The 22,887-nt window shown below is 54.1% G+C and overlaps 1 protein-coding gene and 1 pseudogene across 4 annotated transcripts in view; both read right to left on the bottom strand.

Annotated features, from left to right (window-relative positions):
* Positions 1-10,509: 10,509 nt before the first annotated feature.
* Positions 10,510-13,559, bottom strand: LOC117979549 (uncharacterized; annotated as a pseudogene).
* A 1,441-nt stretch (positions 13,560-15,000) lies between these two features.
* Positions 15,001-22,887, bottom strand: part of BDH1 (3-hydroxybutyrate dehydrogenase 1) — a 46,160-nt gene continuing 38,273 nt past the window's right edge. For all 4 annotated transcript variants that reach the window (XM_003806435.7, XM_008953747.5, XM_014344517.5 and 1 more), the window contains 2 exons: positions 19,756-19,908; positions 15,001-17,625 (listed from right to left, as the gene is read on the bottom strand). In XM_003806435.7, the coding sequence (XP_003806483.1) occupies positions 17,156-17,625; positions 19,756-19,908 (623 nt within the window). In that variant the 3' untranslated portion in view covers positions 15,001-17,155. The remainder of the gene's footprint in view (positions 17,626-19,755; positions 19,909-22,887) is intronic.

A 22,887-nucleotide genomic window follows, 5' to 3' on the forward strand; every position in this document is an offset into this window, starting at 1 on the left:
TGGGAGGCAGCCAGATTTGTTTTTCAAACCTGGTTCTCCAGAACTTTGTGGTGGGTCTCAATGCTACCCAATATCCTTGAATAAATTCCTTTTCTGCTTAAGTCAGCCAAAATGAGTTTCTCTTGTTTGCAGCCAAGAACCATGACTGGTTTAGTCTGGGGCCAGCAGGGAAGTGATGTTCGGCTTCTCCACGTAGCCAAGCACGTGGGTGCCACACATGCAGACACTCCGAGAGTGGACGGCGCCACTTTGGTGGCCTGAAAGTTAGGGGCTCCTCAGGAATGCGGCAGGGGGATGGTGACCATCTAGAGCCAGGAAGAGTCTTTAGATGGACTTGGGTGGAGGCCACAGCAGAGAAATCATTCTATTGTTGAGACATGTCCGTGGGTGGGACACCTGGTACACCCCAGACTGGGGCCTGGGAAGCACCTTTCAGTCGGAGGCCCAAGAACCCACAGCTGGCTCACGGCCTCGTGGGAATGCAAACCCTACCCCTCCCGGAACTTCTGGTACTTGTTGTGCTTTTCCTGAACAGACTGCACTCTAGTATCTGTTCAAGATACTTTTCCACTTCCATGACCCTGAGTCTACCACAAAGACTAAAATACGGGAGGAAATCATCAGAGCCAGAGTGCACTCACCACACTTCCCACACCTCAAATAATCGGATGTCAGAGCAGGGAAGGCCCCTGGGACCATCGAGTCTTGGGGTCTCAGATGTCAGTGGGCCTCAGAATCACCCAGGAAACTACTTCACATCATGGGTTCCCATGGATTTCCCCAAGCCCAGAGCTGATCCTCTCGGCCTGCTGTGAAGCCCCAGGATCTGGGTTTTGTACAAACTTTTCAAGCGATTCTCATATGAGTTGTTTAAATATAGTGATTTTCATCCTTCATCTCATCTTACAGAAGAAGAAACAGACTCAAAAAGAAATTTCCTCCTCACCAAAACCCCCCAGAGAATTGATTGCTGAGCTGAACACTGACCTCAGGCTTCCTGACACCCACTTTCCTAGGCTGGCCGGGCTTGGCTGGGGCATGGAGAATGTCAGTTGCATGATTTTTCTTCACTTACAGGGTCCCCCGTCCCTTTCCTTTCCTTTTTTTTTTTTTTGAGATGGAGTCTTGCTCTGTCACCCAGGCTGGAGTGCAATGGCATGAGCTCGGCTCACTGCAAGCTCCGCCTCCTGGGTTCCAGCAACTGTCCTGCCTCAGGCTCCTGAGTAGCTGGGATTACAGGTGTGTGCCACCATGCCCGTCTCATTTTTTTACTTTTAGTAGAGACAGGGTTTCACCATGTTGGCCAAGCTGACCTCATGATCCACCCGCCTCGGCCTCCCAGAGTGCTGAGATTACAGGCATAAGCCACTGGCCGCCCTCCTTGCTTTTATAAGACGGGCTGCCTGTCATGGGAAAATGCTGAAAATAGGGACAGATACCCAGTGCTTATCTTGGCCAGAAAGGCTGCTATGGCCTTAGTGGAGCCGGAAACCCCGTAGACAAAGCCAGAAATGGATACAGCAGGACCCTCAGCCCAGGTTCCAGTTCTGGGTCTCCCAGTGATGTGCTGTGACCTTGGACAAGTGACCCCACTCCCTGAGTCTCAGTTTTGTCCAGTTTATAAAATAGGGACAACCCTGCTGTCTGCTGTCTGTCCTGCCTACCTTGCCGGCCTCTGATGTGAGTGTACTTTGAAAACTCCCAAGTACTGCCCAAGCAGAAGGGATTACTGACACTGGAGGTGTGACTAGAATACGAATTTCCACCCAGGGTCCCCTGAGGACATGCTGGGCCCATCTCGGAAACAGTAGAGGAAGCTAAGAAGCTGCCAGCAAAGCTGGGGGAGATTGTCAGAGCCTTATGGGCTGGCTGGCAGGGAGAGCCCTTCTGCTCACACAGCCCATTTTCTTCATGCTCCTGTGTCAGGGAAGGTGCCATGGATGAGGACACTCACGGCGGCAACTGTGTGTGTGTGTGCTGGATGAGGGTGGGGTATGGGAAGTCACTGGATCAGGGCCCTCCTGCCTCTGGCCTGGTGCTGCCAGGACCCTCTCCCCATCTCTTACAGTGTCCTGACTCAGGAGCCCTGGGAAGTACTCAGAGGACCCCCAGGGAACCCCAGGAAGTCACCCCCCACCCTTTCATGCCTGTTTTGGCTGTTGCAGCAGGTTTGAGAGGGTGGATGAGCTCAGTCCCCCTCTTTCCTTCCTACCACATCAGAACCATTCTCCCAGCTGGTGGGAATCCCTATTCTCTTTACGTTATGAGGATGCCAGGATGCTCACACAATGCTGCAAAACACTTGCTTTGTCACCTGGTCCAAGTCCCTTTATCTCTCTGAGCCTTTTTCTCATCTGTAAAAGAGGGGAGGCCGGGCGCGGTGGCTCACGCCTGTAATCCCAACACTTTTGGAGGCCAAGGTAGGCGGATCATGAGGTCAGGAACGGAGACCATCCTGGCTAACACGGTGAAACTCCGCCTCTACAAAAAATACAAAAAATTAGCCAGGCATGGTGGCACACGCCTGTAGTCCCAGCTACTCAAGAGGCTGAGGCAGGAGAATCGCTTGAACCCAGGAGAGGGAGGTTGCAGTGAGCCGAGATCGCACCACTGCACTCCAGTCTGGCAACAGAGTGAGACTCCGTCTCCATAAAAAAAAAGTGGGGCGGGAGTGCGGGGAAGCAATTCCTGTGCCTCCTTCCACTATAGGGCTGCTGTGTCGAATGAGAGCAGGTGCAGGCGGGCTTGTTACACTGGAAGGATTTCCACTCTCTTGTAGAAGAAGTCAGGACAGAGGAGGCCTGGACAGAGGACCCACGAGAGGGGATGGTAATAGAAATGTCCTCCACTCTAGGAGGCCGGAGAGCTCTGCAGAGTAATTTCATTCCCGTCTCTAGCTGGGCTGTCCCAGGGCGGCAGGTCCTTTGCCTCATGATGCACCCCGTTCTGCCGTGCTGGGCTCAGCCTAGAGGCTCTGAGAGAAGACGTGTCAGACTCAGGGGCATCACGGTGGTGAAACCCGGAGAAAAGTTTTCAGAGACCTAAGCAGACACATTCCTGGGCCCAGGTGTGAAGTCGTCTAGGCCAGTGGGTCTCAAACTCAAACATTTTTAGCAGAACGCTTCCGTGTCAGATATTTTTTTTTTTTTTTTTTGAGACAGGGTCTCACTCTGGGGTCCAGGCTGGAGTGCAGTGGTGCGATCATAGCTTACTGCAGCCTCCAACTCCTGGGCCCACCACAGCCTCCTCAATAGCTGGGACTACGGTGCCACCATGCCCAGGCTAGATACCGCTGAAGAATCACTGGGACTTTAGGAAGTTCCGCTGATTTATGGCACAGATGGGGAAATGAAGCTCAAAGAGGGGATGGAATGTGACCAAAGCCAGGCAATAAACCAGTGGTTAAAACAAACAAACAAACAAACAAGCAAACCCACTTCAAACGCAGAGCTAACCCTCAGCACAGGTGCGCTTCAGAGAAAAATGGAAAGGTTCCTTCATTGAGGGGTCTTTTACACAGCCAGAGGATGGAGGCTCACAAAGGGGCTAGCGGATAGGTAAATAGGGGCCATTTATTGACATAGTTGCAATAAACAAATCTTACTGGGCAAGCAGGAAACTCATGGTCTCCTTTGAAAATGGAGGTGTTTCTCAAGGTGTGCCTGAGGCACTGAGCCCCTTTCTGAAATAAAGCAGAAGCAGGTCAAGCAGAACAGGACAAATGGACATTCCTTCCAGCTGCTTCAGCCCTGGCCCCCCTTCCAGTCTCCCCAGAGCACTGGTGGCCAGGCTTTGCCAGTGGCCGGCGGGAGACTGACCCATCCGCACAGAGGGCCCCAGGTGTCTCTCAGCGGTGGCCATAGGACACCTGAATGAGCCTCGAGCCAGAGAGAGTGACTTTTTGGCGGGGCTCTGCAAGTGGCTTTCTGCCCACAGCTCAGGGGTGGGAGTGAGGAGTCAGACCTCCAGATCCCTCCACCACGTTCACTCGGGACAGGTGCATGAACGGAGGCACGATCCGCACAGGCGAGGAGACGACCAATGGGGGCGGACAGCCGGACGCACGGCTGCGTCACTCACCCTCAGCGACCAGGGCCCCACGTCCCTAAGCGCGGAGCTGGGGGAGGGGTCGGCCAGCTGCAAGGCCGCGGGGGCCGGGAAGGGCCGGGACTGGAGAGAGCCGGGAGGAGGCGCCGGGGTGGCCGGGGCTGCCAGGGAGCGGCTGAGTGGGGGAGCCACGCGCAGCATCTGGGCCTGGGGCGGGCGCCCGGGGAGCGCGGGGTGTCGCCAAGGGGGCCGCACGACCCGCCCGCGATGAGCGCAAGGCCCGCGTGCCCCAGCTCTCCTCGGTGGGGATTTTCCTCACCTGGAAAACACACGGGTTATGGAGGGGGTGGTGGTTCATCGTCGCACGGGGAAACCGGCAGACACAGGTTCTGATCAAGCCCTTCATCCCAGTCACAGGTGGCAGGTGCCGGGCGCCACGACCTCACTGTGCAGGGCGCACACTCTCTCCCCGCCCTCCCACACCCCAGCGGCCCCAGGCCCTGGGGGATTCTCAGAATGTTCCACGTGGAGCAGCGCTTGGAGAGCCCCTCCCCTAAGGGCGGGTGGGGGGAGGAAGGGCAAGGGTTTAGGCCCCCACCCCCATTCCACCCAAGCACCCCCATTTTGTCTTTACTGCATTGAGACTTTGCCTGAGAGGTCACTTAACCCAGGGCCGTGACTAAACACAGCTGCCAGGTCCTCTTTCAAGTCTCATTTTGACTTCGTGGTGCACCCCATGAACTTGGGCCACTTGGAAACCTCGGTGTCTCAGGTTCCCCACCCATAATAGTAATAGTACCTCCCTCATAGGGTCCTGGGAAGGACGAGCGAATAAACGCTTGTGAAGTGTTTAGAACATAGTGAGTCTGGATGACTCAACAGATTGTTTGCTGGTGAGCTGGGTGTGGTGGCCTACGCCTGTAGTCCCAGCTACCTTGGGAAGCTGAGGTGGGAGGATCGCTGGAGCCCAGGAGTTCAAGGCCAGTCTAGGCAACATAGCCAGACCTTGTCTGTGAGGAAAAAAAAAAAATGTGTTAGATGTTGCTGTTATTGTTATTACTATTGTTTTCCAATGAGGAGAGTGAGGCCCAGAAAGGATAAGGCGTTTGCTGCCTGGACGATGTGGCCAGTTGGTAGTAGAAGAGGGAATAGTAACAAGGCTTCCTGGCTGCCCAGATGGAATCCATTATTTCTTGGACATTTAGTGGTTGCTGCTTCATGGATATCTTTGAAGCTAAACAGATTAACAAAAGCCCACTTGGTGGTAGGCCATGCTGCGTAAGGGGCCTCTGGTACCACCTCCATGATCCTCAGGAACAGGAGGAGTGAGGAGAGGAGGAAGAGGGAGAAAGGAAGGTGGGGATAGCGGGAGGAGGTGGAAGAAGAGGCGTCTTGAGTCTTCTTAGCTCAGCCACTAAACAGGAGGTGGTCTCACTGGGGATGCTTCTGAGAGGACACTTTCATTAAGAAGAACTAAGCCAGGCGTGGTGGCTCACACTTGTAATCCCAGCACTTTGGGAGGCTGAGGCAGGTGGGTCACCTGAGGTCAGGAGTTCAAGACCAGCCTGGTCAACATGGTGAAACCCCGTCTCTACTGAAAATGTAAAAATTATCCTGGTGTGGTGGCAGGCACCTGTAATTTCAGCTACTCGGGAGGCTAAGGCAGGAGAATCTCTTGAACCGAGATCACACCACTGCACTCCAGCCTGGGTGACAGAGTGAGACTCCATCTCCAAAAAAAAAAAGAACTAGGCCAGGCATGGTGGCTCACACCTATAATCCCAACACTTTGGGAGGCCGAGGCAGGCAGATCACCTGAGGTCAGGAGTTCGAGACCAACCTGGCCAACATGGTGAAACACTGTCTCTACTAAAAATACAAAAAAAAATAGCCAAGTGTGGTGGCACGTGCCTGTAATCCCAGCTACTCAGGAGGCTGAGGCAGGAGCATCGCATGAACCCAGGAGGCAAAGTTTAGAGTGAGCTGAGATTGGGCCACTGCACTCCACCCTGGGTGACAGAGCAAGACTCCATCTCAAAAATAAGAAGAAGAAGGAGAAGGAGGAGAAATAGCCCTCTAAAATATTTCAAGTTTAAGAATTTTGTTCAGAGAATAAGGATGAGAGTTTGGTTGCCTATTGTCTCAGCCTGTTTTGTGTTCAATTTTGGCTCAGTCCCAACCTCATGAATCTCTCCTTTCAATCAAAGAGGAGCTACCTCTTCATAGCCCAGGTGACGTCAGGGAGGCTGTGGCCAGCATGGCAGGAGCCCTCTTCATTGCCTGAGGAACAGTAAGTGCTTGCACCCAGCAGTTAGAGACAGTCTGGTTCTGAATCCTGTCACTTTCTAACTAGGAAAGATATTTAAACCTAAGCTTCATTTTAGTTATCTATAAAATTGGGATTATAAATCTTGCCTTATAGTATCACTGGGAGAATCAAATGGGATAATGCATATAACATGCTTAACCCAAGGCCTGGCGTGTAGGAAGCGCTTAATAAATGCTTATTACTTAGGATCAGATGTGGCTTCCTGCGCCCATGTGTATGCGATGGCTTCCTCATCTCCTGTCCAACTGGACTAGGGGTTCAGTTAGGATTTGCTTTGCATACAAGGAAATAATTCCAAAACTGTAATAATGCAGAAAAGATGGAAGTTTATTTCTTCTCACATAAAATCTGAATGAGGGGTCAAAGGTGGAATGTGGTTCCCCAGTGTCTGGGATCCAAACACTATCTTGTTGCAATGTCATAAATATCTTGACTTTATGGCCCAAGATGGCAGCATCCCAAGTTCCAGGCTGCAGGATGAAGTGCCGAAGGAGCCAAAGGAGATGCATATAAGCTCCCCTTAAGGAAGGATCCTGGAAACTGTTGTACCACCATTTCTGCTTACATCCCATTGGCCAGAACATAGTCACATGACTACCCCCTAGCTGCAAGGGAATCTGGGGAAATGTAGTCTTTATTATGGCAGCCATGTGCTCAGCTGAACATTGGTGGATCTATCCCTATAGAAGGGGAAAATGAATTATCAGGAACATGCAGCAATCTCTGCCCCCAAGTCCCAGCTTGTCTAGGCTAGCTAGGCACCTGGAAGCCAAGTACCTGAGCACTAGAAAGCCGGGATGGGGGCATGCTGCTTCTCCTCAGCCACCCCCAGTGGCTCAGTCTGCAACTGAGAACATGGAACTGGAACTGAAACTTAGGCCTCTTGCCATGGGTCTGAGAAAGCCCTGCCCTGTTTAATCACCTCCCTGACGCGTCCCAGCCTCAACACTAAAGGCAGGAGGGATACTAGAGAGGCAGCTGACTGCCCCCTCCTGGCCAAGGAGAGGACAGTGAGCAAAGCTGCAGCTCCGAGGGGCAGAGGGCACAGCAAGCTGGCAGGCTTGGCACAGCCTGGTGGAGTCGCCCACTGCAGGACACACAACTACAAATTGTGGGAAGGCCGGGCCACCAGCCAGTGCCACAATCTAAGTGCCTAACTGGAAGGATCTGCACTGGGGGCTCCGCCCTTTTTCATCCTGTTAATGAGAACACTCGAGCAGGCCATCTGGCCTTTGCCAGGCTCCCAGCACACCTGTCTCCTCTCTGTCCTGATGTCTCTGAGAAGGGGAGGAAAACTTGCCTACATCTCCCCACACTGGCACTTCTGAAACAAGCCCTCCGGCCCTTTCTGCTCCCGGAGTTTCACTCCTAGTAGCCACCAGGGGACAGAAAAAACCACAGCCACAGGTGCTCCAGCTCTCCCTCTCCCAGGCCTAGCCCCAGGTCTGTCACTAACTTGGGATGCAGCATCCCCGTCTTCTCTGACCCCCCTTTTCCTTGCTGTGCCTTGAGTCGCTTTTTAGATATAAGTTTCCTGGGCTCCACTCAAGACTTACTGGTTCTGTTTTTGAACCAGTTTCCCAGGAGATTCATGTGTGGTGCATTTAGGATCCAAGGGGCTGGACGGCTTTCAGGGTCCAGCTTAGAGTGATCTGGTTCTGACAGGACAGAGCTGTCTGAACAATGTCCTGGGGGATGGGGCACTCCTAACAGCCCTTTCTTCCCAGGGGCTGGAGTTCTTCAAGCCTCCCCAAATTATCCACTTTCCTTTCAGAGTCCATCCCCCTGAGGTGCTAAGCCATTCTCATCCTGCTCTGCTGGCTGGGAAATGTCCCGTCAGGTGCCCCACCTCCTGTTTCTATCTGTCAAAACCCTCTTCACCTGTCAAGTCCCAGCTGAAACACAACCTCCTTTAGGGAGCATCCGTTACCTCCCCAGTGAGAATTTCCTGCTCCTTCCTGGGCTGCCATGAACTTTGCTCATACATCCACTATAGCCCAGGCTGTCCTGAGTGACAGCTCTCCAGGTTGGTGCGTCCTATCTGCTCCACCCCCTCACGCCCTCAGCCCCACAGGACTGGGAACTCCTTCAGGCTGGGAATCAAATCTTACCGTAGATATCCTGCAGCCTGATTATAGATCACTCTCAACCCTGAATGCTTAAAGAGAAAACACAGGAAGCCAGGGCCTGGGTAGGACAAACTGAGTGCTAACAGAAAGAGTCCAGGCTGGGTGCAGTGGCTCACACCTGTAATCCCAGCACTTTGGGAGGCCGAGGCGGGTGGTTCATGAGGTCAGGAGTTCAAGACCGGCCTGATCAAGATGGTGAAACCTCGTCTCTACTAAAAATACAAAAAATTAGCCAGGCACGGTGGCAGGCACCAGTAATCCCAGCTACTTGGGAGGCTGAGGCAGAGAATTGCTTGAACCCAGGAGGTGGAGCTTGCAGTGAGCAGAGATCGTGCCACTGCACTCCAGCCTGGGCAACAAGAACAAGACTCCGTCTCAAAATAAATAAATGAAGATCCCAAACACAGATAACCAGGGCAGGAAGAACTGGTCCATTCCCTTCCCCTAAGCTGAATTAATGAATGGGCTGATCCTCCTGGATGATTTTGAGGGTTTGTATTCCAGAAAAAAGAAAAACAAAAAACCCCTTCTTTGTCTAGGATGGACTTGTCTAGGCTTTTAGGCTTAAGGCCTTCTGGCGAATAATTTCTTAATCCACTCAGGAAATCTTCAGGGATTTCCAGTCAGGTGGTGATGCAGGGCTGTGGAGTCTGTTCTGCACTTAGCAGTCAGGAAGGGGGCCTGCAGAAGGCAGTGGCCTCCTCTGCCCTAGGCCTCTAGGATGAGCCAGAAAGTGGGCTCTGGCTGCTGTGGTTCAACCCTGAGTGGGTCCCCATTTCTGTCTGTGCCTCTAGAACACCCTTGGGCTACAGTGTCTGCATGTCTCAGAAAGGCTGGGGTGGGGACGGGAAAGAATTTTTTAGGCGGTGACTGCAGCAGCCGGGGCACCTACTGAGTCCCCGCGTTGTGCCAGGCGCTGGGCTGGAGAGCTTACCCACTCACCGATCTACACAACAACTCTGCAAAGTACAGATGGTTATCCCCATGATAGACAAAAAGACATCGAGGTTTGCAATGCTCGCTGGCAGCAGCCCTAGTGTTAGTGTTAGTGACCCTCCCCACCCCGCCCAAAAAAAGAAACTAAGGCTCAGAGAAAGTAGATAACTTGGCAGCATTATGCAACCAGGAAGTTGCAGAGCGGGATCAAAGTTAGGTGCATCTGGCTCCAAAACTTCTGTTCTTCCTAACCGACCTCACCGAGAACACAGTTGCCAGCAAAGCCTGCTTCTGTCCCATCCCTCCGGCTGCAGGGTCTCTGAGGTCTCTTTCACCTCTAACAGGGCATCACCTGTGGGCTCTCTTTCTCAGGGACCACCTAGGTAAATCCGCACAGGCGAGGAGAGGACCAGCAGGCACTAAAGCCAGACACACAGCTCTGTCACTAACCCTCAGTGACCAAGGCCCCACTGTCACTAAGCACATAGCAGCGGGGAGGGGTTTGCCAGCTGCAAGGCCGGAGGAGGCCGGGAAGGGGAGGGAATTGGAGGGCCTCGGGGGGCGAGGGCGGGAGAAGCGCGGACCCTCCAGATGTGCTGTTTCTTTCTCTGCTGCAGTAACCCGAGAGCCCATCTATCTCTTTTTAATGCTCTGCTGTTTTCTTTCGTCGTACACTTAACCGCACAGAAAATAAGCCCTAGGGCTGAAAACTCCCGCTTGTCGTGCTGCTGGCAGTGGTGTGCGCTCTTCCACGTCTGGGTGCAGCCTAAGCCTCCTGTCCGGTTCTGCCCTCAGCCTCCACACCACGTGCCCAGTCCCACATATCCAGAGCCCCCTGCCTGGTTATTCTCCAAGCAGTCCCAGCACCGCCTGCTTGGCAGCCTCAGGTTGTTGGCCTCTGGGTTTCCAGGGGCCCTTATATTTTATTATTCCTTTGACAAAGTCATGGGACTCCCTAAGTAAGGAGAGACCCCTGCCCACTCACACCTCTCGCATCAGCTGTCCATGAGGGGCTCCAAGGCTGTGCGGGGAAGAAGACAGACTGTGTTAGATTGAAAATGAGTATTTTTATTTACATGTGATGGAATCGAGCCTCTCACTTCCCGGCCCAAGTCATGCCCACGGTTACCCTGTGTCACCCTGGGCTAGACAGTGAGCTCTGGGAGGGCAGTGGGCTGCCTGCTGTCGGACGACCGTGCCTAGACAGGGCCTGGCACAACGAAGAGATTCAAGTAATAAAGGGGCAGAGGGAGAGGTAGCAGCTGCCGTCCGGCACAGGGCTGCCCCTCAGAATGTGACACTAATATGGCACTGGGACCATCGGCAGCTCCTCCGCCCTTCCCATCACAGCCCCGGAAGTCCCACTGTACCTCCATCGGAACGAGAGCCCATCAGTCCCGCCAGCCTGCAGGGAAGAGTCTGATGCCCCTCGTGATGTCACCGAGCTCTCCCCACTCCCTAGTGGCCTGCTGCCGTTGACCCTGCTTCCTGAAGGTGCCCCGAGTCTCCATAAGGCACAGGCTTCTCTCGCCGCGCCATGCTCCCTGTTTCTTACGGCAGGTCTCACACCACTTTGTCCACCTCTGGTCGGACATTATGAGCCAAAACCTTTGTCCAGAACACGATGTAGGTAGGAGAAAGAGAGGTTGCAGCAGAGTAAATGACCCAGTCACAGAACACGTGGCCAGACGGCCCCGCAGAGCACTCACCGGCTGAGAGTGGCCGGAGGGTGGTGGCCGGTACAGCAGTGTACCCAGTGCAGTCCACCACGCCCGCACTTGTTGTCTGGCAGCAGAGTTGAGCGGCACTTCCAGGCCCCAGGAACCACGGGCACTTCCTCCTGAAACTGGGGTGGCTACAGCTGAAGCCGAGAAGAGCAACCAGCCTGCTGCTATTTCTGAAGGAGCCCAGTGTGGTTACTCAGTGCGCTGTAATTAAACTCATCTATAATTTGATAAGTGGGAGTAGCCTTACATTTTAGAGAGTAATTAAGTCTCACCAAAGGAGAAGCACATGGTGCTTCTGGGACCCAGCATCTCCTGAGGTTGGTCCCCATTCACTCTCCCTGTCTCTACACATCTCCACAGATGCTGAGGCCGCCAGGGTGGGCCTCAGCCACAGGCCTGGGAATGCTTCGCGCCCCCGCTCTCTCCACCCTCAGGCCTTCCATCGACATCCAGGCCCCTGGGAGACAGCGCAGACACTGCAGACACACGTGCGACGAGACAGGGAAGCCTGGGCCTCCCTTTCCAGGCTGCTCCCCGAAACTGCGGACTAGGAGGAAGCTGGCTGTCCTGCTCGCCTGCCTGCCTGCCGCTCCTTCGCCACGTGCAAGGCGAGGTTCTGACTGCGCTGAGTCCAGCCCAGCTCTGGGCCCCAGTGTGGAGACTGAGGCAGCCTGAGGGTAAAGGAAGGGGCTGCGGGTATAGAAGTCAGATGGGGCTGGGTGCAGTGGCTCACGCCTGTAATCCCAGCACTCTGAGAGGTCGAGGCAGGTGGATCACCTGAGGTCAGGGGTTTGAGACCAGCTTGGCCAACATAGTGAAACCCCATCTCTACTAAAAATACAAAAAAAAAAAAAAAAAAATTAGCCAGGCATGGCACACACCTGTGATCCCAGCTACTCGGGAGGCTGAGGCAGGAGAATTGCTTGAACCTGGGAGGCAGAGGTTGCAGTGAGCTGAGATCACACCACTGCGCTCCAGCCTGGGTGACAGATTGAGACTCTGTCGCAAAAAAAAGAGAAGCCAGATAGCCGAGGTCTGGATCTTGTGGGGTCTGGATCTTGTGAGGTCTGGATCTTGCAGGGTCTGGATCTTGCAGGGTCTGGATCTTGCGGGGTCTGGATCTTGGCTCTCTCGTTTCCTGGCTCTGTGATTTTGGGCAAATGACTTCACCTCCCTGCGGCTCAGTTTCCTTATTTGTAAAATGCAGACAATGGCACTGCCTAATATATAATCCGTTTATGCAGATCAGATGAGAGATTTGCCACAAACTCACTTGAGTAGTTGGGAGGGGCACGTGCATGTGAGGCGTGTCAGCATCTCACCAAAGCTAGTAAACCTGTCTCAGAGCGCTTGGCGGCTTGAGGGGAACTCTAAAGACCATTCAGCCTGGTGTGTGTCATCAAGAATGAGGGATTGGATAACCACAGCTGAAACCTGTTCAGACAGCGAGGAGATGGAAATCTTGTCAAATGGGAGACCTGAGCTCTTAAACCTGACTTGGCCACTTCCAAATATCTGGAAGTCTATTTCAGAAGAGTTAAATTATTCTGTGCGGGTCTGGGTCATAACCAGGTGCCAAAAACATTAAGTGAGGTGGTAGATTTCGGCTCAGTCTTTGGATAAATGTTTCTGAACCAAGGAAATGGCCTCTTAGGAAGTAATGCACCCCCTGTCACTGGAGGGCTTCAAGACCTGGCTAGCAGGCTCCTCATCTGGGAGCCTGGGAGTCAGGCACGATGATGGCTGAGTCCCCTTTCCTCCCCTGGGGTTGTGGGGGTCCTGGCAGCCTGTCCCAGCCCTGGTCCCTTGCTCAACAGCTGCCCACCCCATGCCTCCGAATGCGCCACTCACAAGTCACCCTTCCTTAGTGCCCGCACACACCAGAGAGGCCTCATATACTGTGGGGTTGTTTCATCTCCCCCAGAGCACCAGAGCCCCTCAGCCCTCTTGCTCCGTCTCTTTGAGCAGAAATCATCACTAACTTCTCAAGCACGGCGCTCATATAACCCTCAAGCCCTTTGAGGGCAGCTCTAGAATCCAGCTCTGCCTGCTTGCTCTTTGAATTCCTAGAGCCTGCTCTCGGGAACGGCCTTGACAGAGCCGACTTCCCGCTGGAAGGATACCGGGGGCTCTTCCAGCACATTCTCTCGCAGGGGGCAGCACTTAGAGCCCAAAACGGGAAGGGAAGGAGGGTCTGGCTCGAGTGGCAGGACCCCGTGGTTGCTGCTGTGCGTAGGCTGACAGTTTCCTCGCTGTTATGTAACTGAGGGCTTCTTCCCTCCCTAGTTTAGATCCTGCTGCCATCTGCCCTGATTTTCCGCATCACCAGCTCTGGGCTGGAGGTTAGATCTGGCTTGACACCCAGCTCTACCCCTCACTTGGTGACAGACTTGGGAAAGCCTGTTTCTGCAAAATAAGATAACCCCACCCTGCCTATCCTGCCTGGGTTGCTGTGAGAATCAGGTGAGAGGCAGCTGTGGTGGCTGGGTAGCAGGACCTGCACTGGGCCCCTGTGCCTGGTTGCTGTCTGGCCAACCCAACCTGGGGCTGCCTGAGCCAGGGGAGCCTCTGCTTGCTCATGTCGGCTCCTACATCAACACAGTTTGCACAGGTTTGCAGAGCCAGGCCCTGTTCGAAATACAGGCAGTGAACAGACCTCACAAATGGGGAGTCTTTGTCAGACCCCCTGCCATGGGTGGCAAGGGTGCAGACCTAGCAGCTTGTGACAGGCGGGGCCAGGCTGGCTGTCACCTGCTCACACAGCCTCTTGGCCCGGGGTGGAATGCTAAGCACAGCAGGTGCTCTGTAACAAGGCACTGTCAGGCGCATCTTGCAAGAAGCCCTTGCCCAGCCTCCAAACATCAGGGGAGGGGTTTGTGCTGGCTGGAGTCACCAGACCATAGGTCCACACAGGCAAAGGCCTCCTTCCTACTTACTCTGACAAGAAGGAGCGGCTCTCTGCCAGTAGACAAGCAGTGAGGGTCTAGGTGCCTGGTGACCCCAACTGGCTTTGCTTCCAGCGCTGTTGCGAGCCACAGTGTTATGTGATAGTGAAGAGTGCCACTCAGGAGACTTTTGTTCTGGCCCTGGTCCTGCCCTGGATTTAATGTGACACTGAGTGAGTCACTTTCCTTCTTTGGGCCTCAGTTATGTCATCTATAAAATGGGAATATACACCTGTTTTGTCCTCTCACCCTTTTTTTTTGTTTTGTTGTTGTTGTTTTGTTTTTTGAGACAGAACCTCTCTCTGTTGCCCAGGCTGGAGTGCAGTGGCATGATCTTGGCTCAGTACAACCTCCACCCCTGGGTTCAGTCAATTCTCCCTGCCTCACCCTCCCAAGTAGCTGGGGTTACAGGTGCCCACCACCACGCCTGGCTAATTTTTGTACTTTCAGTAGAGACAGGATTTCACCATGTTGGCCAGGCTGGTCTTGAACTCCTGACCTCGGCGATCCGACCGCCTGGGCCTCCCAAAATGCTGGGATTACAGGTGTGAGCCACCGCGCCCGGCCACGCACTCTGGTAAAGATGAAAACTACGTCCTGCGCCCTGGTAGGTTCTAAGCTGCCGGAAAGCGAATGGTGAATATGAGGTTTGAGTTAGCACTGGAGTTATTTGGAGGGACGGTAGCCTGGGCTTTTCAATCACTGGAAATGATTAAAAGCCAGAACAACCTACATAGGCCGGCCCAGCAGTTCTAGCTTACTCAGAAGATCCCAGTAGACGCCCATGCAGCTTCTCCGACGTTCGGGTCTGCTGATCGGGACCCAGAGTATGTGGCCCCCCCTTCCTCTAGTTCCCAGGCAGGGACGCACACGTGCAACTCCAAGGCTCCATCTATTTTCCTTTAATAAACTTCAGCACGAAAACAAATTCGCCCAACATGTAAAAATGCAATTCCGAAAGGATCCTGCTAGAACAAGGTCCACGGTACAAAAGCATCCTATGGTTATGTAACTGCAGTGGCCACCAAGCGTCCCCCTCTGTGCTCTGGAGGGTTTTATGTAACTGCAGTGGCCACCAAGCGTCCCCCTCTGCGCTCTGGAGGGTTTCAGCCCTGCCTGCCTCCCCTCCCTCCTCCTAGGGGAGCTGGGACAGGGGATCCCTGTTTGAAGACAGCGGGGACAAAGGCCCGAGAGGCGAGCTGAATTTGCCCATTGTGAGACCCTTCTTCCTTGGCACTGCCTGAACCCCACAGCCCACTCCAGCTGCCCGGGTTCTTCTGCCTTCTCCTGGCACCAGCCTCCAGGTTCGGGCCAGCTGCTAGGAGAGCGAGAACACTGTTTCTAAAGGGTGTTGCTTGCTTCTTTGTTCCCAGTTTCCGAAGTGAGAATCCCGAACGCCGTGAGAAACCTCGGGCTCGGGCGGCAGCTCGGGAGTCTGGGGCCTCGGAGGCCGGCGCCGGCTGCGGAGGAGGAGCGCCCTCTAGCGGCAGGCCCAGCGCGCCCAGGGAGAGGCGGAAACGTTGAGTCCGATTTGTAAGGCGGGCACTCGGGACCCTGCCCCGGGCCGAAAGCCCCCTGGAGGACAGTGGCGTTTGGTTTCGGTCCCAACATACAGGCCCTGGGCAGTTGCAGGGATGGCAGCTTTCAAACTCAAACCCAAGAAGTGATCATGCAGACCCTGCCTCAAGTGGCATCACTTCTTAATTGAAAATAGGCCGAGGCGAGGCGGGAATGAAGGCCACGCTGAAGCCCTGCAGAACAGGGGCGTGTGTGTGTGTGTGTGTGCGCGCGCGCGCGCGCATGTGTGTAAGCACCACGTGAGGCAAGCAGGGACCCCAAATCCACTGCTAGGGGAGAGGATGCCACAGTGCCCTGCCATGGCACCACTGCTCGTGCCAAGCCTGCCCCATCGACACTGGCCCCACCCAAGGCAAAACCAAGCAGACCCAAACCAGTAACAACTTATCCCCTTAGCCAGAGAGCACCTCCACACAAGTCTATCCTGAGTCCTAAAAGAGGATGGAAAAATCTCAAGTAAAAATCTCATGCCTGTAATCCCAGCACTTTGGGAGGCCAAGGCAGGCGGATCACTTGAAGTCGGGAGTTCGAGACCAGCCTAGCCAACATGGTAAAACCCCATCTCTACTAAAAATACAAAAATTAGCCCGGCATGGTGGTGGGTGCCTATAACCCCAGCTACTTGGAAGGCTGAGGCAGGAGAACCGCTTGAACCAGGGAGGCGGAGGTTGCAGTGAGCGGAGATGGTGCCATTGCACTCCAGCCTAGGGGACTGAGCAAGACTGTGTCTGGAAAAAAAAAATCTCCAGAAACATTCCCACCCCCTCCATACAGCCAGCTCTGAGTCACTGGCTGCTGGCTGGCCAGTCACACAGCACCATGGACATGCAGAGGTACCAGTGGGCACTTGGTATGTGCTGCTCAGATGAGGACACAGAGTTAGTCAGAAGATTCTTGGGCAAATGGATCCAAAACAGTCCTGGAATGCAAATGTGAAGTATTTCCACAGCCGTGGCGGGAACACATGACTGGCACTATTTATAAGCGATAAAAGGGTTATTTCATGCATCCTCTTTAAGCTGCAAATGCTTCATGTACAAAAGAAAAAAACCTGTCCTTTTCATTCATGAGACTGGCTTAAGGATCAAAGGAGATAATTTTTAAAAACTGATAATTTGACTTGAAGACATAAAGGAGTTTTGATTCTATTCTACAATAAATCTGTTTTTAATATAAAGATGTTTTCTTAAAATCTCTGTATGAAATTATCTCCAGAGAGATAGATTCACCATGTTTGCCCTGAGATTTAGGGGCCCCTGCCTGCCACTCCACACCCTCTTTGTGAAGGCCCAAGTCACTCACTATGCAAAGAAGTCATTCCCTCTAGTTAGTGTTAAAACCAGTTATGGGTCTTCCTGGCATGGTGGATAATCCACACGTGGATAATCAAGAGTTGACTATATGGGTTCCTCCCTCCCCTCCCCTTCCACCAGGGATCCCTGACAGAGGCCACAGCGAGACTCTTCAGCGGATGTAGATCATGTCGGAGATGGCTCCAGGCAAGTGGGTCATGATCTGCATTCGCAGCCACCAGTAGTAGTCCATGGGGTGGTAGCGGGTGTAGGGGGTGGTGGCGGTCAGGGCGTGTGTGACAGCATCGATGACAGGGGACGTGTCTGTGGAGCCACTGCTGCAGTAGGTCTCCATCTTGGCGATCTTTTCATCAAAGTACTTCTTGCCGTAGTCCTTGCGCACGACCTCAGGCAGCTCGTCCCACATCTTCTTGGCGATGGCCTGAATGCTCTCAGGGCTGTAAAGGCTGGTGGCAGCGATGAAGTTGCCGGGCTCCACCACGCTGACCTTCACGCCCAGGGGGTACATCTCATAGCGCAGGCAGTCCGAGAAAGCCTCTACCCCGAACTTGGTGATGCAGTACGGGGAGCGGGCCGGGTTGGCCATGCGGCCCAGCATGCTGCTGATATTGACGACGCGGCCTACAGAGGGAGACAGAGATACCTGCTAAGGCGTTACTGCCCTATGACACAGAGGAGAGAAGTCTGGCATGTCTCTAGAGGCTTGGCTGGAACCACTTCTGAGCCACCCAGGAGCCTTCTCATTCAATAGGCAAGGCCAGCTCAGGCCCACGCATCAGCATCGGCACCCCTGGTCTTCCCTGGGAACCTGGCTGTGCCAGGCAGGACAGGGGAGGACAAGTGAGTGAGAAGCAGCAGGGCACAGTGTAATGGGCAACACGCAACTGACTCAAAAACCAGATCAAGCCCGATGCGGTGATAATTTGGGGTGAAAACATGAGGGGAGAAGTGGGAGGCGAGACAGCTGTCTGTGTGGATCTGAGCTTTCACTATAGGCAAGGTCTGGTGCTGGTGAGGGAGAAATACAGCCTGAAAGCTTCCCCTTCCCCTTATGGAGCTTAAAGTCCAGCTCCAGTAGTACGACGTGCAGATAAGTAGCACACTAGGGCCAAGTGTCTAGCCACTGACAGCAGCCCTGGCGATGGGGGTTGGAGTGCAGACGAGGAAGTACCTGGGGCTGCAGCTGGGAGGGAGCCCCGAGACAGCCCTGAAAGAGGACAGGACCCGTACTGTTAGGCCCAACTCCCCAACTCCATTCCACCCTGGTAGGGTGGAGCCTGGGTGGAGACCAGGACCGCCTGGCAAACAGAGCAGCAGGCAGGGGCAGGGGCAGGATTTCTGAACCTGACTTCAGGGCTAGGACATGAGGAGAGAGTCCTGGGCACTGGGAGAGTGTGGTGATCCCCCTCCAAAGGCCACAGGCCCAGCCGGGGGGCATCAGGGGCCTCCCACAGCTCCTGCTGGCCCTGGGAACAGAGGGGTTGGAAGTGGATTGCATTTGGCCCAGCCGGGGAAGCCGAGGCGGATCTGGGACCAGTTTTCCTGGGAGGGAACTCAGCCCATCCAGGTGTGCGCCCAGGAGGGCACTCAGCCCATCCAGGTGTGTCCCCGGGAGGGCACTCAGCCCATCCAGGTGTGTCCCCGGGAGGGCACTCAGCCCATCCAGGTGTGTCCCCGGGAGGGAACTCAGCCCATCCAGGTGTGTCCCCGGGAGGGAACTCAGCCCATCCAGGTGTGTCCCCGGGAGGGCACTCAGCCCATCCAGGTGTGTCCCCGGGAGGGCACTCAGCCCATCCAGGTGTGTCCCCGGGAGGGCACTCAGCCCATCCAGGTGTGTCCCCGGGAGGGAACTCAGCCCATCCAGGTGTGCCCCCGGGAGGGAACTCAGCCCATCCAGGTGTGCCCCCGGGAGGGCACTCAGCCCATCCAGGTGTGCCCCCGGGAGGGCACTCAGCCCATCCAGGTGTGCCCCCGGGAGGGCACTCAGCCCATCCAGGTGTGTCCCCGGGAGGGAACTCAGCCCATCCAGGTGTGTCCCCGGGAGGGAACTCAGCCCATCCTGGGGGAGGCACCTTTCAGAAAGCTCTAAATTTGAAGTCACTGAAGGGTTGGGGTTTCCATGTAAAACCCTACAGCTGCAGGCTGTGTTCATGCTTGTTGTTGCTAGGACTTCACCATAGATGTATGGATCTTACCCTTTTTGCCACAATTGTTTGCTATGCCAGACAAAAAAATCCAAGTCAATGACTTCTAAAGTGGTTTGCTCACATTTGGCCACCCACATGGTTTGGGTGTTTTGTTGGTTTTCCAAATTTCTAATCTTGATTTTTACTATTGTTCCCTAATACCACAATGATCTCATTTTTTAAACTACGATATAAATAACCCATAGAATGAATATGCCAGATTTTACTAACCACACCTGATTGATACAAAGATGTGTACACACAGCTTTGTGCAAAGGGTGATTCTCTCTATAGATTAGGTGTGCAGAGTGGATGGCTGCTCAAATCTTTAAGCTTTTGCTGCATGGACCACTGACCTCTTACCTGCTCTGCTTCCTCCTCCCCTACCCGGCCACAGCCCCTCTGCCCACCATCACCCCAGGCCCAGCATAGTCCCTGGGATTCACGAGCTCACCCCTGCTGAGTTGTGGACATTGGAGCTGCTGGGACAGGTATTTCCATTCTGATCAAAGATGAACACGTGGGGCAGGTTCAGGGGCAGGAGGGAGCTCCCTTTCCCACTCACCTTTGGCCCTTCGGATGAGGGGGAGAAAGGATTTCGTCATCCGCACTGTGCCCCAAAGGTTCACTTCTGCCACCTGCTTGTAGGTCTCCAGGCTGGTGAACTCCACCTCCCCGAACGTTGAGATGCCGGCATTGTTAACGAGGCCCCACATCCCTGGACAGGAGAGGGATAGATGTGCATTTACCACATGGGCTTGGCCCAGACATTGCCCATCAGCCTGCAGGCCAGCCTCCTCTCTGCTTCTTTCCTGTGACTTCCCAGCCTCTCGCCCAGTGCTCTCTAGAAACTTTCTAGAGTCACTCAGGAACGACAGGAGGTAAAGAGGCCTAAAGTGCTGACTGCAGCCCTCCCTTGCGTCTAGAATGTCCAGTCCTCACGTCACATCTGCCTGGCTCGAGTCTCTGGGCCCATCATGACCCAGCCTGCCGTGTCCCCCAGCCTTCAGTCTCACCTCACCTCAAATTCCCACTTCCACTCCACTCCACCCCATCCCATCCCCACACCCTGAGTTTGAGTTTCACGCCCCGTTCCTGTTTACTCATCTCTGCCCTTGAGCTTTCGCTCACGTCTTCTCTTCTCTTGCCAGAAGCCAGGGAAATCACAGGGGAGGTGGGCACGAGGAGGCAGCTGTGTTTTGCAGGGACCTCTCTGAGTTCAGTTTGTTGGGGTGCAAAGGCTGGATGGGTCAGAGCCTCAGGACAGAGCTGGGCCCTGCCTCTTTGTTGTGGAAACCCTCAGTGTTCGGTCTCCCGGGCCGATAGCCCCGTGCTCCTTCCCAAGGCACAGCCTCAGAGCAGAGCTCCCGTCCTGGGGCCCTCCCCTGCCTGTGGGAACTCGGCGCTGCTTCATTTTCCAAGTTAATCATGGAAATGAGTTTGTGTAAATGACAGAGTAATTGGTCTCTAGCTGCTTTCCTTCCGTGTTACCCAAATTAAAGCTTCATTCACTGCCCTCTGGTGCCTTCTCCTTCAATTATGGAGAATTAAGGGCATTTATTAGGGAAAGGAAATTGCTGGTTAACAGAGTGTCCATGAAGAGCTCACTCCCACTCTCCACCAAAGCCTTGCGGGTGTCTCCCTGCTCTAGGTCTCACCTGTGACCTCGCTCAGATGCTAATGACAGGATCAGCGTCATCCACGACCCCACAGCTCCCACTGTCTCCCTGCAGACGCACCCTGAGTCTTCACCTTCTTCTCTTCCCAGGAGGAGCAGCAGGCCACTCCCCACCCATCATGGCTGACACTTCCACGTCATCTTCGAGACCATAGCCACTGATCCTTCTCTGTCTTTTACACAATTTCAGCTTTTCCACTGCCCATGACTCCATCCCTTCAGTTCTATACACATTAGGAGCTCAACAAATGTGTGTTAGATGAATGAGTGTCCACAAATACCGCATTTCCATATCCCGAAGATCCTTCTGTAACTGTGCTACCTGCTCTCCCTCCCTCCACGCCAGGCTTCCAAGAACACACTCTATCCTGTAATACAAAGATTAGCCGGGTGTGGTGGCGGGCACCTGTAGTCCCAGCTACTCGGGAGGCTGAGGCAGGAAAATCTCTTGAACCCAGGAGGCAGAGGTTGCAATGAGCCAGATCATGCCACGGCACTCCAGCCTGGGTGACAGAGCACACACACACACACACGTGCGCACACACACACACGCGCGCGTGCTCTATCCTCTCCATCTCCCTTCCATACCACACTGGGTCCCAGCCCTCAGCTGTCCTGACCACGCACTCTCCAGGGTCTCCAGGGTGGTACACCAAGGACCTCACCCCCAGTCTTCACTCTCCTCAGGCTCGCTACGATATGAGTACTGCCAGTACTCCTTGAGGCTCACCTCTCCCTCAGCATTAGTGATACCCAGGCATCTCCTGCATCTTCCCTGACACCTTTCTTTCACCTGCCCCCAGATACAAGTGAACCCCAATGTCCTGGCCTAATCCTGCTCCTCTCAAAGTACACTTAACTCTTAGGTGTCCTCATCTTCTTCATGTTTGTGAATTTTGTAGCCGTTTTGTGTTTGATTCATAATGGACAATATCCCATGACTTAAAATGCATACAGCCCTTTTTCTACCTAAAAATAAAACAATGACATTTGACGCTACTATCCAAAAAAGTTTAATGAAACATGACCTGTGAAAGTGCACAGCCCCTGGATTACAGCTTTAATGAGTGTTGAGAGTGGTGGACCTAGTTGCCATCTGGAATCCTCAGCCAATGTTCTGAATAAACTCACGGAGGCATGCCCGCTGGTTGGGCGACAGCAACTTTCCTGTAACATCCCCAAGATCGCCTCCGCACCAATGGCCCCTCAGTTCTCCTTGGGAGTCACGGCTCCCTCTCCTCATCCCATCTCCTGTCTCGCTTCCACCTGAATGTCCCACAGGTCCCTGACTCACCCTAACCACAACCAACACGTCAAGTTTCCAAGCTGCCCAAGCCTGCTCCTCCTCTTTGTTAATGATTTTACTTTTGTCTGTGACTCCTCCAGCTCCTCCACCCCTCCCCCACCTACTGAGTCACCCAGTACTGCTAATATTACAGCTCAAGATCAACATGACAGCTGGCAGGCCCCTAATCAAGCCCTTTACATTCATTAACTTCCCTGATCCTCCCAACCACCCTGGAAAATAGATCCTAAATTGTCTCATATCCGGTTGAGGCAACTGAAGCTCAGAGAGGTTAAGCACCTTGGTCAATGTCACCCAGCTAACAGGCAGGGAGGGTGGGATTTGGACCCAGATCTCTCTGAGGACAAAGTCCCCACGCCCCAGGCTGTTGCTGGTTTCCTCTGCTGGGTCGGTTCTTCCTTCCTGTTTCCACTAGCATTCCCTTGGGTCCTTGCTGCCTGTCTCCTGGGCTGCTGGAGAAGCCTCCTGGGTCTCTTGGTCTCACTCACTCCTCCACCTCCGTCTTCACCCCACCCCTCAGGCAGACCCATCAGTCACTTCCTGCTCTATGGTCTCCGTCCCCCCCTCAGGCCGACCCCCACATCAGTCATTTCCTGCTCTATGGTCTCCATCCTCCCCTCAGGCCGACCCCATCAGTCACTTCCTGCTGTATGTCTCCATCCCCTCCTCAGGCCGACCCCCCCCCCATCAGTCATTTCCTGCTCTATGGTCTC

The sequence above is a fragment of the Pan paniscus genome, chromosome 2, assembly GCF_029289425.2.
Source record: "Pan paniscus chromosome 2, NHGRI_mPanPan1-v2.0_pri, whole genome shotgun sequence".
NCBI classification, from domain to species: domain Eukaryota; kingdom Metazoa; phylum Chordata; class Mammalia; order Primates; family Hominidae; genus Pan; species Pan paniscus.